This window comes from Mustela nivalis (genome assembly GCF_964662115.1).
Source record: "Mustela nivalis genome assembly, chromosome: 19".
NCBI lineage: Eukaryota > Metazoa > Chordata > Mammalia > Carnivora > Mustelidae > Mustela > Mustela nivalis.
The window spans coordinates 35,303,026-35,322,070 of record NC_139038.1 but is presented as its reverse complement, the minus strand read 5'-3'; the positions used below and the strand labels follow the sequence as shown (position 1 = coordinate 35,322,070).

General features: G+C 50.0%; 1 protein-coding gene across 2 annotated transcripts; it reads right to left on the bottom strand.

The window, feature by feature from the left end:
• Positions 1-1,299: 1,299 nt before the first annotated feature.
• LOC309854611 (UPF0764 protein C16orf89 homolog) lies at positions 1,300-14,861 on the bottom strand. 2 transcript variants are annotated; one of them, XM_082713950.1, is made up of 8 exons: positions 14,547-14,861; positions 10,401-10,550; positions 8,870-9,020; positions 7,750-7,867; positions 5,907-6,042; positions 5,199-5,303; positions 4,026-4,112; positions 1,300-1,670 (listed from the first exon to the last, which is right to left on the bottom strand). In XM_082713950.1, exons 1-8 carry the CDS (start codon positions 14,755-14,757, stop codon positions 1,507-1,509), a joined length of 1,122 nt encoding a protein of 373 aa, XP_082570076.1. In that variant the 5' UTR covers positions 14,758-14,861; the 3' UTR covers positions 1,300-1,506. The 2 variants fall into 2 exon arrangements, with proteins under 2 accessions (XP_082570076.1, XP_082570077.1); XM_082713951.1 differs by lacking the exon at positions 5,199-5,303 and having other exon boundaries at positions 14,547-14,830.
• Positions 14,862-19,045: the final 4,184 nt, after the last annotated feature.

Below are 19,045 nucleotides of genomic sequence, written 5' to 3'. Positions count from 1 at the left end.
TCAGGGGCACCAGAAGAGGATTAGACAGAGGAGACTAACTCCCAAGAGAAAGATTTAGAAGAACCACTGGCCCCCGCAGGATTATTCAGCTGAGCACAGAAGGAGCACGGGTGTTTGAATTCAGATTCTCCAGTACAACTCCTACTCACACAGGGAAGATCAGCAACTGTTTTTCACTCTGAAGCAAAGCAACGTGATGGATTTAAAGAATCTGCAAGTCCAGGGGCACCTGAGTGGCTCAGTGGGTTAGGCCTCTGCCTTTGGCTCAGGTTGTGATCCCAGGGTCCTGGGATCAAGCCCCATGTCAGGCCCTCTGCTCCATGGGGAGCCTGCTTCCTCTCTCTCTGCCTGCCTCTCCACTTACTTGTGATCTCTGTCTGTCAAATAAATAAAATCTTTGAAGAAAAAAAAAAAAGAGGACCTTCAAGTCCAAAGGACTAGATTTTTAGATGATTTTTTGACCCCAGTCTTCTTTTGACATGCCTCTGTACATAGCCTGATATCTGTACCACAGACAGTGGCTGGACCCATGATAACATTCCAGAAGGTCTTTCCTTGTGTCAGAGTTCCAAGGAATTTTATGTCAGCTGTACTTCAAGAAAACAAATCAGAACTGTAGCTGACATGCTCAGATATACTCACACTGAAGCAGAACACCAGGGAGGAAGCACGTGCTGGGAATAAGAAAAGGGCTGACAAGTCAGCTCTCCATGCCCACTGCTTCGGGACAAGCTCCCCAGGTAATGTGACATCACCCCTGCTGCTGCAGGAGGGAACACTCACCTGGCACCTACTGTGTTATAGGAATGGTTCTTGGTACCCTACAAAGATGATGGTCACAACACTGCAAATGATCTTCAGGCATGTGCCGTAATTATCCCAGTTGTACTGATGAGAAACAAAGTCACAGAGACACTAACTGACCCTGCGGAGGACACAGAGCTCATCAGCGGGACAGCTGGGATTTGGACGCACGCAGCCTGGGCACAGCCGCACCATTAACCACGATGCCACACTGCCTTTTGTCAAATGACGTGGCTGTGGCAGGACACGACATGACACTAGAGTTCCTTGCACGGACATAAACATTTTATGTTCTGCCTTTTGTGACCACATCTCAAGTTTGGTCATGACTCGACTGTTACATTCAGAGACCCTTATTTCTCCCACTGGGAAAGATGCAACCATTGACATCTGAACGAACTGCCTTTAACGCTCACGTTATGGGTCTCCTTGGAATTTGTGTCGTGACTTGAAAACAGAGCCCTAGAAGTTGTCCCCACGGCTGAGAAACACGACTCGACTGCACTCTAAATTTATTCATTTCTGCTTCCACGCCTGGCTCCCACGCCTGGCTCCAGCCCCACATCACCTTCCCTGGCCCTGCTCCCCGAGGGGACGAAGCTGGGCTGCTTTTCTGGTTGTTTCTTCTGCTGCCTCCTTGTCAGGGCATGGCCTGGGCACCTGGGATTTAAGGGAGGAAGGTCTGACGAACGGTATCCATTTTCATCTTCCAGTGGCAGGCGTGGACACATTTGTCTCAGCGACTACAGCTGGTGCCAGTGAGGACTGCCACAGCTCTCCACCTGCTGGGGGGTGTTCCGCCAGGACGTAGAGGAAGCCCCCCAGGGCGGCCACAGCCATGGCTGTGTTGTGGGAGGAACAGCCATCTGGGGAGAGAGAGCCCTCGCTGTGAATCCTGTGTTGAATACTGGCCACAGTTCTGTCATGAGTGGTTTTTGGATACTTCCCCAGCCAGCCAGGTCCTGGGCCACCACCCATCCACCAGCTGCCATGAGTGCTGGCCACTAATAGCTCCCATCTCCAGAAAAATGACCCCGGCCAGTTGGAGCCTCCTCATCAAGAAGGTTATGCCTCCTCCCAGTGACTTACTAATACAGGACACAAAAGACCAGCCTTCCATCTGCGGGGGGGGGGCGGGGGTGACTCAGGTGCAATTTCCACTCCAGAGCCCCCCTCCCCTGGGATCTGACCTGAGGCCACACCCTTGTCCAGCTCCTTCCCACCTCCCCTTGCTCTGAGGGCCTGCATGAGACCTTCTAGGATAGCATCCTGTTGCCCATTTTTGCAGATAGGGAAACCAAAGTTCGGTAGCAGGGATGAGCTCCCCAACACTGGAGTCCCCAGGGCTCATTTCTTGACCTTGATAGCCTCTCTCATTCCTGCCTTAATTTTGTCTGGTCCCAGGTGACCCTGAGCACCTGCCTGACACCTGCCAGAGCAAGAACCCCTTAGAGGTTTCTTTGTTCTCTAACCCCCAAGTGGGCCATCCACCTCTGTTTCTGAGCAGGTGGAGAGGGAGCCAGGACTTTCCTTGCCCCTCATGGTCTTGGAGATGGGAAGAACCTCAGCTAGGGCCTTTGGAGGGAGAGAGAATGCAGGTTCCAAGGAGCCTAATTATGCACGCCAGCAGCTCACACTGTGATATGCCAAATACCATGGGGAGTGCTCTGCTTGGTGATCTGATACTAACCCCCAGCAGCTCTATGAAGGAGGCACTGGTAGGTCCTGATTTTATAAAGAAATGGAGGACCAGAAGGGTCGAGTGATCCCCACAGTGAGGAAGAAGCAGAAGCAGATTCCAGCTCTGACAGCATGATTTCAAATCCTGTGCCCTAAATCTCCACGCTGGCTGCCCCCTGCTCCATGGGTGTGCAGGGGGTGTGCTCCAGAAGGAAAGGAAGCACTGCTCCCTCCTGGGCAGTTCCCTCCACTGCCATCAATCTGTAGGGACCCCGGAAGGACCTCGGCCCTTTTTGCACCTCCCTCTCCAGTCCCAGCTCAGTCGTACGGTCTAGCTGTGTGCCTCTGGGCAGCAGCCAGCTCTCCAGTGTGTGCACAGCAGAACCCCTACCACCTGGCCATGGGTAGCCACAGCCCCTTGTGTCAGGGGCCTCTTGTGGTCTCCTGAGAACTTCTCTCCCTCCCCCAACCCAGCCTTTGGATTTGTGCTTCCACTTCCTTCCCTTGCCTACCTGCAGGCAGATGATGAGGCTACAGTGGGGCTCATGGGGAGACATTTAGTTACTGGAATCATCCACCAACCTATGCTGGGTATCTGCTCTGGGGGCTGGCTATCATATCTCTTTTCCTGCTTGTGTTTTGTGGATATTTATTTTTTAATAATAATAAAAAAAGGAAAAAATCAAAAAATTTTAAAAAGGAATCAGTTCTTTTCTTCCTTCTTCCTCCCTGCCTCCCATATTAAATCTTGCCTTTCTTCCCTTCCCAATATAACTGTATCTGATTCTCGGTTTCTCTACACTGGTGGACTGACCATGCAATTTATCTTCTCAACCAGGGATACTTCGGGGAGGAAAGGGGGTACTATTCATAATGGCTCCGGGACAAGAGGTGTAAGCTGGGGACATCTGGACATGTGGCCACGGGGATTGCATTGCTCACTTGCCTGTTGGCTCAAAGATTCCCTCCTGCCCTTTTTTGGCTCCAAACCACAGTGCACTGACCCTTCCAAACTACATTTCCCAGGATGCCTTGCCCATCAGCTTCTGTCTAGGTTTGAGCAATAGCAGACACAAGCTGAAAGAGGGGATACTCCTCCCCATCTTTGCCTCCTCCATGGCCAGTCCCTGCAGGCTCTCCTAACCCTGCCTAGCTTCACAGTCCCTCCAGCTCTGTTTCCGGTGAGGGTCGTGGCTTCCTGCAGTGGTTAGTCTTTGGGTTTTCTCGTTTTTCTGGGCTCATCTCTTGCAACACCCTTGAGAAGAGTTCCCTGCATTAAATTCCCCCTGCCTCAAGTTCCCGGTGCTGGTTCCGTTTTCCTGACTTGACCTAGACAGTGAGGGGGTGCTCTCTCTTGTCATTTTCAGTAACACGCTGAAACTTCTTTTATGTTCCCTTCCTGGAGACAAGATCTCTGGACTCCTGCTTCCTACCCTGCCTTGAGGGAATAAGGCACATTTCCACTGAGGTCAATCTGTGTGCAGCCTTTCTGGGGTGTATCTTGGTTTCATGCCCAGAAGGCCGCTGGGTATTTTCATTACCTGTAAATTGTTTTTCTCGCCTCTTCACTCTCCTCAAAACATGCTGTTGGTGTTGAACGGCTTTTGATAATTCTTCATCTTCAGCAGCTGGGAGAAGAGTTGAAAGGTGACCTTCTCAAGATGGATTTTCACACCTTACTCACCAAACCTCCCCCCCCCCCCCGCCTCACAATACCTCAAGAAACTTGGGACTTGCCTCTGGAGGTTCTTCCAGAAGGTTCCTGGAGCACCTGTCTGCAGATCCTTACATACTGCCTAAATTTGCCCTCTGCTGATGTTTCTCCCATTGTGGTCCCCCAACCACCCATATCAGGGCAGCTGATGCGGAGGAACTTCTTAAATATGCACTTTCCACAGGCCCACGTTCTGTCTGCTCAGTCGAAGGTCTGGGGGCCTCAGAACCTTCATTTTATCACCTGTTCTATTCTAAAATTAGACTATCTTATTTCAAAAGCTTTGCCTCCTTGAGGCATTCCAGGCTTTAGCCTGTACTGGAAACCTCCTCTGTGCCACAAACAGGACAAATGGTTTCCCATGTATTATGTCTACTCCTCATAGCTCAGGAAGGAAATTATTATACCCATTTATCTACAGAAGAGGAAGTCAAGGCTCAGTGAGTTAAAAGGGACCAGCTGCCCAGTGTAACACAGCTGGAAAGGGACTGTGTCCTCTCTGCCTCCTCTTCTAGGTCACTTGCTTCAGACATCTCCCTGAATATTCTCGCCCAAAGAAACTTCTTCCACATTCTTTTCTTTCTCAGCCTGTTTCTTCTTCACAGCCCTTATCAGAACTCACAATTAATTCACTTATTGGTTAATTTAGATGGCTTCTGCCTCTTTTCTTCAGGGTCAAAGTATACCCTGGATCCTAGAAAGGGTCTGGCCCAAAGCAGGTGCTTAGGAAATAGTCACCGAAGCAATGCATTTGTTCCTGCAGGTGCAGGGGGCCAACACCTTCCAACGAGACCGTCTCCCATCCTGCAAAGTTTTGGCTTCCAAAGATCCAAGCCCATTTCCACGTGTGTGTGTGTTCGCCTGTGTGTTTGCATGTATATATGTGTTGCAAATCTCTCTCTGAGACACTAGGACTGCTCTATCACCTTTCTTCACTTGGCCTAGAAACCCAGCCCCCCACCAGCCTCCTGCTTTCAGCCAGGGTGGACGTGCACCTTACCGGGCCTCCCGAAGCATCCTTCCTGTGGCTTCTGCCAGTTGAGAATGGCTTCCAGCCACTGGAGCTTGTAGAAGTCCAAGAAGCCACTGATTCCACAGAACATGACTGGAAGCAAAGACAGAGGATGCTCTACAGGCCTTCCTCCAGGCCCACCAGCTTCCAGCGTCCAAGGCTGCACAGTGCCACGAGCCTCCTCCTGCCAGCAGGTAGGGGCTCAGGGCAGTGGCTGGAATAAGGCAACTCCCAGACTAGATCCTGCCTCCACTGAGGGCCTTGATGGGAGTCACTCAAGAGTTAGTGTCAGTCGAGGGATCCAGACCCCCACGCCAAGGAGCAACCACTATGAGATGCCTTTCCTGCCTCATCTCTGAGCTGGTCAGTCAGTCCAGAGTTCCGTCACCGTGTCAGCCTTGGGGGCAGGAAGCAGTCACGTTGTGGCAGGTAAAATACAGGACGCCCAGTTCAAGTCGAGTGTCCAATAATCACAAATGCAAATTTTAAAGCACAAGAGTATCCCAGGGAATGTTCAGGATATACTTGTACTAAAAATATATTCAGTTTATCTGGAGTTCAAAGTTACTTGGGGCATCTATATTTCTTTTGCTAAATCTGGCAACCCGTGAGTGCGTGTGTGTGTGCATGCGTACGTGCCCCCTGGACCAGGCACACCCCTCCGCTCTGTCAGTAGAGAGGAGTGCCAGGGCTCACTGTTCTCCATGAAGATGTCCCGGGTCGGGTAGGCATATCCAATGGCCTCAGCTCTCCGGTTCAGCTCCATCATGTTGGCACAAAAGAGATTCATGTAGTGTTGGCTCTGGCGGAACAGCCCCTCTGTGCATCCCTTCTGAGGGGAAGAAACAGCCAGAAGGATAGATGACACACCCACACTCCACTACAGGGGAAGGCTTGTAGTTCTGAGATGGTCTGGAAGGAGGCTGCCTTTGAGGCAGGTCTTTCCTCTTTTTCCAGAATTTCTTCCCCATCTATACCCCTGGATTGCTGGGGGCTCCATCTCTGGGTGGGGTGGCGGGGGGTGGGGGTGGGGCGCGGATCAGAAAGAGCTGGGTTTGAGTCCCAGCTCTGCCACTCAGGAGTGGTGTGACCTTAGCCGGTCACGTTAACCTTTCTGAACCTCGAGGGTCTCAGCCACAGGGGAAGGGCGATGTGTCTGGGACTGCACCAGAGGCACTCGCTTGGATGGGCGGTACCATAGTCGGGAAGTACCCGACACAGCCTGATACTGGAGCAATATAACCATTCGCTGCTGCCCCATTCCGATTTCAGGCTAACCCAGCTGGCTAGCTTCAGTGCTGCTCAAAGTGTGGGCCACGGACTGGTCTCAGGGACGGGACAGGAGACGAGAGGTGGATTTGCCAATTTCTGTAACACTGTATCAGAGTAACCTTCTACCTGTCCAATCTAATAAGCAAAATAGTTTTCCTCGTAATTTGATTGTTATTGTATTTACAGAAATACTGGATGGGGACAGCTTGCCAACAAATAACAACAATTTTTTTAAAAAAACCTGCCTGACTAAAACATTAAGTACCTTCTCAGCTAAGAATTTCTTTCTTTCTTTTTTAAAGATTTATTTATTTATTTGACAGACAGAGATCACAAGTAGGGAGAAAGGCAGGCAGAGAGAGGAGGAAGCAGGCTCCCTGCTGAGCAGACAGCCCAACACGGGGCTCGATCCCATGATATCACGATCTGAGCCGAAGGCAGAGGCTTTGACCCACTGAGGCACCCAGCCATCCCTCAGTTAAGAATTTCTGCACAAGAAATAACCTCTTTCAATGGAGATAATGAGCCTTACCTTTCCATATGGGGAAATATATATGCTTAAAAATTATTATCCTAATTTAGGGTTCCTGGGTGGCTCAGTTGGTTAAGCGTCTGCTTTCGGCTCAGGTCATGATCCCAGGGTCCTGGTATGGGTCCCGCATTGGGCTCCCTACTCAGTGGGGAGGGCCTGCTTCTCTCTCTACCCCTCTCCATACTTGTGATGTCTCTCTCTCTCTCTCAGATAAATAAATAAAATGTTTAAAAAATAAAATTATAAAAATAATTTTATAAAACTAAAATTATTGTCTTTATTTAGTGAAGTTTGAGCTCCTGGGCTTGGAAGAGCATTGGGGGCTGCAGAGGTCAGGGTGGGGCTGGTTTGTCTTGGTTTGTTTTTCTGAAAGCTGCTATGGACCAAATATTCGAAATCCTTTTCCATTTGTTATTGTTTACGGAGTTCTTTCTGCTGCTTCTCTTTTACTCTTTCTCTTTGTTTTCCCGGCGCCTACAATCCAGTTTTGCATGCAGTGCGATCTGTCCAACTAGAATCCCAAATCCTGACCCCCCACCCCCACCCCTAGTCTGGTTCAATGTTATAGCAGACAGATGGCAGACTACTCTTACTTCTCCCTCCTGATGTCCAAAGCACAAGCCCCAAACCCCGCTTATTTTCCTGGTGTGTAGCATGCAAAACTGCACCGCCACAAGCCCCTTCTAATCTTTGGCTCTCCTCTGTGCGTGTCGCTGGCCCATGTGGGGCACTTACCATTCTGGCCGAGAGGAAGAACAGCAGCTGGTGGGAGAGGCCGTAGCCCGAGCAGCCGGGCTTGGTCATGAGGGTCCTGCACAAGTCTGAGAGCCTGCAGGGCTGGCTGCTGTCTGTCCTGCAGAAGAAGTGGTTCAGGCGCCCTGAAGGAAGCCTGAGGACATGAAGCCTGTTCCGGTCCCCAGCCCCCCACTTGTTATTAGAACCCCAGTATTTTCTAGGGACCCAGCTGTGCTACCCCAGCAAGGGGAGGCGACCCTGGAGTTATCCTGGATTGGGCAAGCTCCAAGGGGCTGCGACTTGCTCTGTGGGACCCCCAAGTACAGTCCTTGGGGGACCACCCACTACCCTACCCAGCAATTCTATGCACCTAGGGCTGATTCAGGGCTGGTACCAAGCCCCCTGCACAGCAGGATGAAATTGTAAGCGTCACTAGGCTCTACTCCTGCTTGCAGAGACCTACAGCCCAGTGAGGGGGCCAGAGCCCTAGATTAATGTAAATTCTATCTATGGCTACCGGTGGTGCTAGGAGAGTCAGCTTACTGTGGGAGGTCAGGGAAGGTTCTGGAAGAAGGATGCTGGAGTGGCTCTAAGGCGTAAGCAGGGTTACTTAGGCAGGGGGGTGGGGTGGGGCAGGTGGGAGGAGGACCACAGACTACAGCGGGGCACAGGCAAAGGTTTAGAAGTGGGACAGAATAGGTCCTTTTGAGGGCCTGACAAGAGCCCCAGGGGCTGGACTAGAGGGGCCCGGGGACCTGTAAGGGCAGCAGGAGCTGGGGCTTTGTTCTGAGAACAACAGGAAGCTTCATACTGGGGGCGGAATGTTCAGATGTGGCTTTTGAAAGGATCCCTCTTGTGTGAGAGACCAGTGGGGTGGGGGGGTGCGTTCAGGGCGTGGGGTGGATGTTTGGACCCAGCTGGAAGTCTCCAGTGGAGAGCGGGGCTGCGGGGGAGGCAGCTTAGGTGCAACGGGGGTGAGAGAGGTTGGTGTCAGGGTGTCTGGGAGGTGGGGAGGCTGTGCTTGGTTCTGCACAGATCCTTGGACGTTGGAGACAGGAGGACTAGCAGAGAGCAAGTGATTTGGGTTTTTGGAAAGTGAGGGCAGGTGTAGGGGGCCCACCCTGTTCCCAGCAGCTGCACCAGACAGGAGTCACTGCGTTCCTCGGAGAAGGAGTCCTGTGGCTCAAACGTGGGGTAGACCATGGAGGCATCTGTGCTGGTCCAGGCATGTGGAAGCTTCCAAAACCCAGGCTGGATGGTCGGCTGGAACTCTGGCAGAAAGGCGGGGTGAAGAGAAAGCACCCAGGGGCAGTACACCATGCCTTGCCTAATTGCACCCAGGCTCCTACAGCCCAAGCCCAGGAACTGGGTGTCCCTGCCCAGGTAGCCCGGACCGCACACAAGCCTGCCCAAGGCTCTGATCCTTGCCTGCTGCTTGCACATTATGTTTGAAACATTCAGGAAGCTCCTCCTCTAAAAAAAAAAAAAAAAAAAAAAAAAAATTTTTTTTTTTTTTTTTAATCAATAAGAATTGGGGTGCCTGAGTGGCTCAGTCAATTAAGCTTCTACTTTCAGCTCAGGTCATGATCTCAGGTCTGGGGATCGAGCCCCAAGTCAGGCTCCCTGCTCAGCAGGGAGTATGCTTCTCCTTCTGCCTCTGCCCCTCCCCACAGCTTGTGCTCTCTCTCAAATAAATAAATAGATAAAATCTTTTTTTTTTTTTTAAGATTTTATCCATTTATTTGACAGAGGTCACAAGTAGGCAGAGAGGCAGGCAGAGAGACAGAGGGGGAAGCAGGCTCCCTGCCGAGCAGAGAGCCCAATATGGGGCTCCATCCTAGGACCCCGAGATCATGACCTGAGCTGAAGGCTGAGGCTTTAAGCCACTGGGCCACCCAGGAGCCCTAATAAATAAAGTCTTAAAAAAGAAAGAAAGAAAGAAAGAAAGAAAGAAAGAAAGAAAGAAAGAAAGAAAGATGCTGAGGGACTTCTTTAGGATAACACAGGTTGGGATGGTCTTAAGGGCCAGGATGGGGCACATGGAGATCAGAGGTAGGGAGGGCGGGGATGTGGTGGTCTGCAGCTGGGCTGCTGTGTGAGAAGGAAGGGTATACTGGCTAACCATCTCCTTGTTCATTCCCACACACCTGCCTGGGAGCTGGGAGTCTATGCGGCCAAACAAGCATGAGGGGCTGGTTTTATACATCATCCCCCTTTACCACCCCAGGAATGATTCACACCAGGCTTACAGCGTGGATCAGAGAGATACTAGCAGAATGCTAATATTTGGTGTGCAAAGGGCTGAATTATTTTTGAGACATCTTACTCTCTGGGACAGACCAGACCCTCCCCTCTTGTCTAGGATGCAGGCTTCCAAGCCTTGGGTAAGCTGAGCAAGGGGAGGCATGTTCCCTACTCCCAGCCACTCTGCCCCACCATTCAACCCCTCCCCGTCTCATCACTCCCTGTATAGGTGGGAGAGGTCATCACAAGCTGGCCAGGGATGGTCAAACATTCCCCAAGTTCAGCCTGTGTGCTAGGCCCACAGGAATCAGTTGGTTACAGATTGTCCCAGATTCTCCGTTACACCAGGAGGAGTGCCCCCAGATGCTGTGTTCCTGAAGTAATGGGACTTTAGCCCCTGCTTTTACCTCTTAGGTACTTGGGATCACTCAGCTTGAGGTAGGAGATAGATCTGTGAAGGAGAGGTTCTAGCTTTTCCACCAGCTTCCCCACACGCAGGCTCAGCTGCTGCATCTGGGGGTCCTGGGCCCACTTTTCCTGAACACCTTTTAGCTGCACTGGAAAGGAAAAGACTTCATTCATTCCATCATTTGACAAGGAATTTGAATAGAAAAGATTATCCAAACTTATAATGCTTATTGAACCTCCTTTTCTCCTCCAGTTCCTGAGAGGAAAGAATTGGCTGAGCTTACTGGAAATGAGGCCTGTGGGGCTCAGCTGGGTGATGGGGGTGGGGCCAGTGTGCCGGAAGTTGGCAGCTAAGGATTTGGTTTCGGGAGGTGGGCCTGAGTTTAGATCCTGACTCGAATTCTTTCTTGTTGGATGACCAGAGAAAGATATTTAATTTCTTTTCATTTTACTTTCTTCCTCTATGAAATGGGGGAAATGATGGTCCTTACTTCTTAGAGTGGGGAGTTGTAAGGATTAAATGAACTAATGCATAGAGAGGACTTAGCATTGTCCACGGTGCAAAGTAGGCACTTAATAAAGTTTAGTTGTAAGTATTAATTAGGGAGATCTAAGGTTTGCTGTACAAGAATGAGGAAGGGATTCAGATGCTGGGTGGAAAGCCGCGGTGTACAGTTGAGCAGGTTGTATACTGCACAAGGGCAGCATATATTCCTATCATGGGTTTGTATTTGTTAAATATCTTTTTTTTTTAAAGATTTTATTTATTTATTTGACACAGAGAGATCACAAGTAGGCAGAGAGGTAGGCAGAGAGAGAGAGAGAGAGAGAGAGAAGCAGGCTCCCTGATGAGCAGAGAGCCTGATGTGGGACTCGATCCCAGTACCCTGAGATCATGACCTGAGCCGAAGGCAGCGGCTTAACTCACTGAGCCATCCAGGCGCCCTGGGTTTGTATTTGTATTAAGACAATTTTCCAGCAGATGGCAGGCAAAAGACTTGAGGAAAGAGACACCTTTTTCTAATTTTCACATTAGAATTCACATTTCAAATTTCACATTTTGACTAGCAGTGGTTCTGCAGGGGTGGGAGAAAATGGTCATGGTGGGGAGAGAAAAGGTGGTCGAGAGAGGAGATGTGAGGGAAAGCCTCAGCACAGGGCTGAGAGGATGAGAGATGGCCTGAGTCCAGATAAGAACTTTGTTGGGGAGGGAGGATGTGGTTTAAGAGTGTGTTAAGCAAGTCCTGTGGGGGGTGATGGGCTCTATAACACTCTTCTCCAGTTTTGGCTCTCTCCCTGCACTTGAACCTAGGCTGTCTGCTTCTGAAGCCTTGTTCCAGACTGCTTGACTCTGTTGCAGCTGGAGGGTACTGTCCTGGCAACCAGAAGGGGTAGCCAAGTTAGCAATGAGGTGCACCCAACCTGGCTTCATGGTGGTATTTCTCCCTGCCTGGGTGGCTGCTGCTGCCACCTTTTGGATCACCGTCCTGGCTGGCAGAGGCAGCTGGAGGGACCCTTTTCTCTCTTAGGGAGGGTCAATGTCCACTTGTCTAGCCCCAAGCAGAAAGGATTCGGGAGAACAACGGGTATCTTGTTGTAACTGGACCCCCCCCAACTGTGAACCCCTTCTCTCTGTCCTGGGAGGCTGAGAATGAAAATAGGACCTTCACAAGGAGTGCTGTGGCAACCCGCCAGTTTCCACACCCTTTCAAGGCCTTCCTGCATCATATGGGGCTGACCCTCGAAACCAATAAGAAATTGGGGAAATGATGGTGTGTGACCTCCAAGGCTTGGTTGTAAAAGACAAGGCAACTGCCTTGCTTCTCTGAGGTCACTTACTCTGGGAAAGCTGGCTGCCATGTTGCCAGGGCACACAGGTAGCCATATGGCGAGGTCACATGGTGAGGCTCCTGCCAGCACTAACTTGACAGGCCTGGGAGTGAATGGGGTGGCTCCTCCAGCCCCAGTCAAGCCTTCGGATGATCACAGCCTGGCTGACATTTTGACTCCAATCTCATGTGAGACCCTGAGCCAGAACCCTAGCCCAACTCTTCCTAGACTCCTGACAAACAGTCATGGTGAGATGGTAACTGTGTTGCCATTTTATGCACCTGTTTAGGGATACTTTGTTACACATCTATAGGTTATGGCAAAGGGATAGAGGAGAGCTGTGGAGAGGAGAGGAGAGGAGGGGGTGGCCCTGGTCTGAGGCTGTTGTGTGGTGTTGGGTTACACCACCATTTCCCTCCTTCCCAGCCACCTCAACCCAGCGATGATTCAGACAGTGGGCGCTGAGTCAGACAGAGCAGGGTTCTAAGCCCACTGCCTACACTTGCTTGCTATGTGACCCTGGACATTCTCTAAAGTCTGTCCCTGATCGGTGAAAGGGGATAATCATAATGAACTTACTTCAAGGATTGTGGGGAGAAGTCAGCAAAATACCCCATATGAGCGTTAAACTTGTGCCAGCACTTAGTGGGTACTTAGCAAACTTTATGTTTTATTATCTCATGGACCCCAGAAAGCACACGGCCAAGGGAACCACCTGCCCTTCCTTCTCTCTCCATAAAGAAATAACAGGCCCATGGGACGGCTGCTGACAAAACCTGTTGTCTTGTTCCAGGAACAACAACAGCTGCTTAGATGGAGCCCAGTGCTGTGACTGACATCTAGGGTGGTCAGAAAAGTCAAGGCAATGTCCACTCTCCCCTCAAGGGCTGTTGGAGTTCGATTTGAGTATGATCAGCTGTGAAGCCGATCATACTGGAGAGGTTACCGGACCTCTCTGTGCCTCAGGGTCCCCACCTGCAGGGAGAGCAAAACAGAACACTTCCCTCTCTGGGCTGCTTGGAGATTACTAGCATCCAAAGGTACATTGCCAGGCCACTTGCTGTGGCTTTGTGGGGCCCTTTCTTTATTAAAAAAAAAATAGATCAAAGAGAACGTCTTAAGACTGTATAAGTGTAAATATGGATCTGTTGACATTATATATTAGAGCATTCTCTTTGACTTAAAAGTTTATTTTTATTCCTTCTGACTTTAACAGAAATCAAAACAGGGTGCCTGGGTGGGTTAGTCGGTCAAGTGTCTGCCTTCGGCTCAGGTCATGATCCCAGGGTCCTGGAACTGAGTCCTGCATCAGGCTCCCTGCTCAGTGGGGAGTCTGATTCTCCCTCTCCCTCTGCCCCTCTCCCCTGCTCATGTTCTCTCTCATGCGCATGCTCTCTCTCAAATAAATGAAATTTAAAAAAAGAGAGAAATCAAAACATTTTCACGGGCCTCTGAAAGTATCTTGTGCCTCATGGGGAAGCCTGCCCTGTGGTTTATTATTATTACTCATTTCTAGAGGCAGTATAGGACAGGCTGGGATTAAATGGAGACCCTGGTCCTAGCCTGAGAGGATCTTGGATCTTGGGGGTCTCCAGAATGGCACTTGGGGGCTCAGGAGTGTGGGGAGGACACTGGGAAGCCAGGCATGGGAGCAGACCTGGCCCCTCTTCTTGCTGGGACCTGGAGTCCAGGTGGATGGAGGTGGCAAGCTGTGCTGGTCATCCCCAGAGGGGGTGATGGGGAAGGGGGGCCTGGCCAGAGCCCCAGGCTGATACTAAGTCAGCTCTGTCAGTTAGGTCAAGGTGGCCTTTGGAAAGGGGCTCCTGTAACTGGAAGTGTGAGTGGGGTGGTTCCTTGTTTGCCTTGGCCTATTGTCAGCTCCTTCTAGAGGATCTTATATCCCTGAAAGCTGAGCAAACACTTGGCTCTTATCTTGGAGCCTTCAGGTGGCTTTGGGTAGAAGTGGAGGGAGTGCACTGCAGCCCGATCTTAAGGGTTTCTGGTTTTTCCATAGCCACACTCCCATTAAGGCCCCTTGAGAGGGCATACACCCTCTGCCCATCTTGTTCATGACATATCAGGACCATCCTGACATATCAGGACCATTCTCAAAGGAATCATTTCCTCCCAGGAAAAGAATAATTTCCAAATCTTTTCCCATGTAGTGTCTGAATCCTTTTTGCTCCTAAAATAATTGAGTACAGCAGGGCCCCAAGAGGGCTCCAAAAGGAGCAAGCCTCCTAGCAGAGCAGGGAGGTGACTGGCTGAGAACTGTTTTTCTGGTGGCCCATCCAGGGGAACAAGAGTGCACCCACCTTCCAGCACCCGGAACCCCACCACGCCGTCCAGGTTGATTTCAGGCAGCCTCTTCTTCAGGAAGGAGGTGGCTCTCTCCAGCGCCGAGAGGATAAGGCCCATGATGGTGGCCTTGCCCGCTGGGGTGTCCGGTGGTGCCAGCGAGGAGGGCTGCAGAGGGGGTGGTGATACCAGCAGCAAGAGCAGGAGCAGGAGCCGTGAGCTGGACATGGCTGGCCCTCTGCCTGAGGCTGGAGGAGTGTTGCAGTTCCAGGCAGCCCGCTCCCATATACACTCCTCCTGTCCCTTCCTCCTTGCTCCTCCCCTGCAGAGCTGGAGACAATGGGCAGGCAGGGCTGACCCAGCAGCCTGGGGTAGCCTGGGCAGAGCGCCATGGGAAGGGCTGCTGCAGGGGTCTGCTTACCCCAGGCAGGGGATGGGGTGGGTGGGGTGGGCGGCAGTCAGGCCATTTCTGGACTGGAGACAGTTGGCTGCAAGCTTCCAGCCTTTCCTTCTCATTCTTGATTCTCCAGGCCCATGGGCTAAGTCTTGGACCTACCAATTGCAGTTATACTCCAGATCTAAAAACATGGAAACGTAAAGGTTTTTCCTTTTTTGTTGTTTGAAATAAGTTTGGAACAAGCTTGTTTGAAACAGGATATTAACTGTAAAGGCAGGACACGTAGGCACTTAAAAAATCATCCAGTGGCCACATTTTATTTTATTTTTTTATTTTTATTTTTTTAAATATTTTATTTATTTATTTGACAGACAGAGATCGTAAGTAGGCAGAGAGGCAGGCAGAGAGAGAGAGGAGGAAGCAGGCTCCCTGCTGAGCAGAGTGCCCCATGCGGGGCTCGATCCCAGGACCCTGGGATCATGACCCGAGCCGAAGGCAGCGGCTTAACCACTGAGCCACCCAGGTGCCCCTTATTTTATTTTTTTAAAAGATTTTATTTAGGGGCACCTGGGTGGCTCAGTGGGTTAAAGCCTCTGCCTTCGGCTCAGGTCGTGATCTCGGGGTCCTGGGATTGAGCCCCGCAACGGGCTCTCTGCTCGGCAGGGAGCCTGCTTCCCTCTCTCTCTCTCTGCCTGCCCCTGCCTACTTGTGATCTCGCTCTCTATGTCTTTAAAAAAAAAGATTTTATTTATTTATTTGACATAGAGAGCGAAATCACAAGTAGATGGAGAGACAGGCAGAGAGAGAGAGAGAGGGAAGCAGGCTCCCTGCCGAGCAGAAAGCCCGATGCGGGACTCGATCCCAGGACCCTGAGATCATGACCCGAGCCGAAGGCAGAGGCTTTAACCCACTGAGCCACCCAGGCACCCCAAGTGGCCACATTTTATAAAGTAAAGAAAAGCAAGTGAAATTAATTTTTTTTTTTTAAAGTAGGCTCCACACCCAGCAAGGAGCCCAACTCACAACCCTGAGGTCAAGGCCTGAGCTGAAATCATGAGTCAGATGCCTTATCGAGGGAGTCACCCCGGCACCCAGGCGGAATGAATTTTAATGATCTTTCTTACTTGAACCAATGGATCCAAAACATTTCAACATGGAATCAATATAAAATGATTAACTTTGTAACTTTTTAAATATCAGTTTTCTCCAATGAGGTCTTTGAAATGTGGCATTTCATACTTGAGGTGCATTTCAACACAGGCTGGGCTCATTTCAAGAGCCCAACAATCACATGTGGCTGCTGTATCGTACACTGAAGACTTAGAGCCCTTCTTTGACTTGTTCAGTGTGAACGCCTATGTTTCCCTGCAGAAAGTTTTAGAAAACATTTATGCCTTTATTTTAGAGAGAACACAGGTAGGGTAGGGGCAGAGGGAGAGGAGGAGAGAGAGAGATAGTGAGAGAGAGCGAGAGAGTTAGAAAGAAGCAGACTCCCCAGTGAGTGGAGAGTCCTACGTAGGGCTCGATTCCATGACCCCCAGATCAACCAAGAATTGGATGCTCAACCAACTCAGCCTCCCAGCTGCGTCCCCTGCAGAAATTTTTAAATTTTGGTTTACTGGGTCTTGTCCTGAACCTTGCCGGATGGTTACATGCACGTGCGCCATATTGTCTTTCTAAAATCCAAAAAGTTCTGAATGCAAAAACATATCTGGCTCCCAGGGCTTCAGTTAGCAGATTATAGATCTGTAAAAAAAATAATAATAATAAAAATACCACCACCAAAACTTTCATCTTGACGGTCCTTGTGGGCATGCTGTAGGTCAACCATTTAATTTCATTCTTGTCCCTCCCTCCCCACCCCTGCCAACCTTTTTATACATTTTCCCCAGAACATTTAAGAATGACAGCTTTATTGAGATATAATTCACATACCATAAAATTCGCCCTTATAAAGTGTACAGTTCAGCAGTGTCTTTTAAAGTAGATTCACAAGGTTGCTCAACTACCACCACTATCTGATTCTGAAACATTTTCGTTTCCCCCAAAAGAAACCCGTCCCCATTACCAGTCACTCCCCACTCCCACCCCTGCCTCCTCACCTGCCCAGCCCCCGGCAACCATGAATCTCCTTTCAATGTCTATGGGTTTGCCCATTCTAGACATTTCTTAAAATCGGGGGAACTCTTCAGTATGTGACCTTTTGTGCCTGACTGCTTTCCTTCAGCATGATGTTTTCCAGGTTCATCCATGTTGTAGCATGAATCAGGACTTGATTCCTTTTTTTAAAAAAAAATATTTTTAAATTTATTTGACAGAGAGAGAGAGAGAGAGATCACAAGTAGGCAGAGAGGCAGGCAGAGACAGAGGGGGAAGCAGGCTCCCTGCTGAGCAGAGAACCCGATGTGCTGCGGCTTGATCCCAGGACCCTGGGATCATGACTTGAGCTTAATGCGCTGAGCCACCCAGGAACCTCAGGACTTGATTCCTTTTTATGGCTGAATAACGTCCCGCTGTGCAGCTAGATCCCATTATATCCGAGCCATTCAACTGTTGATGGACATATGAGTCATTTCCACCTTTCTGCTACTGTGAATAATGCTGAAATAAATATCTGCTTACAAGTTTTTGTTTCAAAACCTGTCTTCAGTTTTCTTGGCCATATACCTATGAGGCAGGTGTTGGAGCCTGTGGTAAGTCTATGTTTAACTTATTGAGGAACTACCAAAATATTTTCCACAGGGGATGCATCATCTTACATTCCTACCAGTGATATATGAGGGTTCCTCATGCATACGTTTTTGTTTGGTGACCCCATGACATTTTGTTTATTTATTTTTAAGATTTTATTCATTTATTTGACAGAGAGACAGAGATCACAAGCAGGCAGAGAGGCAGGCAGAGAGAGAGAGAGGGAAGCAGTCTCCCTGGCGAGCAGAGAGCCTGATGTGGGGCTCGATCCCAGGACCCTGAGATCCTGACCTGGGCCGAAGGCAGAGGCTTAACCCACTAAGCCACCCAGGCACCCCACACCATGACATTTTAATATTGCAGTTATACCATATATTTGTTTGTGTACTGTGTCTCTAACTGTGCCCTACATATAAGGAGAGTTAAGTTTTTTTTTTTCTCCCCAACAACCATTTTTTTATTCCCTTGGGTGTGCCACTGAGAATGAATGTTCTTGGAGAAGCTCGTCACTATCGTCACTTCAGTTAATCCTTACAACAGCCTCTGAAGTGGGTCCTATTCTATTTTTTAAATATTTTATTTATTTACTTGAGAGAAAGCAAGAGAGAGAGAGAGTGCACAGATGGAGGGGGAGAGAAAGTACCAGATTCCCCGCTGAGCAGGGAGCCCAATGTGGGACTTGGTCCCAGGACTCTTGATCATGACCTGAGCCGAAGGCAGATGCTTCACCGACTGGGCCACCCAGGCACCCAAGTGGGTCCTATTCTTATTCCCTTTTATAACTTAAAATCTGAGGCTCTAGGGGACAAGGTAAGTGATTTCTTGTGACTTACTGTCTCACAGCTAGTATGAGGTGGTACAGGAAATCCAATGCCTGAGTCCACATCTTAAGAATCAGGCGATCCTGCTGGGGTTCAATCTCTAGTCTCTAAAGGTGAAACAAACCCTCCTGACCTTTGGAAGGACTGAATTTCATATGTGATGTATAGCAAACGGGCAGGCAGGACAAGCAGAGCTGGCTGAGCTCTGAAACACCTCTGACTGGTGATGCATCTTGTTCCTTTTCCCTAGAGAAGCAATCCTGACTCCTTTGCCAGCCAGGGTTTCATCCTCGGAGCATGGCATTTACTCTTGGTTTGTCATAACCATGGGATCTGGTCCTTAGACTCTTAGATCATCAGGGCTGAAGGGCCCGTTTGAGATGGGATGTCCCCTCCTTCACTTACAGGTCAGGAAAGCCAACCGAAGGAGAGTGACTTGCCCAAGATTATGAAACCCACCAGGCTGAGGTTTCCAGATTCCAGCCACATCCCACCAAAGGGGGTGGACAGAGTGGGCAGGGTGTGTCCTCCAGCCTTACAGCCCCGGCACTTGCAACTGAGGGACTAAGGAGGCTGCCCTCCCTATCTGTCTGCCTATCCCTCCTAT

Bases quoted from the DNA above. Each gene is read 5' to 3' on its own strand.
- LOC309854611 (XM_082713950.1), bottom strand. From the start codon at position 14,757: ATGTCCAGCTCACGGCTCCTGCTCCTGCTCTTGCTGCTGGTATCACCA. The intron at 6,043-7,749 runs GTAAGTGCCCCA...TCTTCCCCTCAG, and splicing joins TCTTCCTCTCGGCCAGAATG to AAGGGATGCACAGAGGGGCT. The intron at 5,304-5,906 runs GTGAGCCCTGGC...CTTTGCTTCCAG, and splicing joins GGACATCTTCATGGAGAACA to TCATGTTCTGTGGAATCAGT.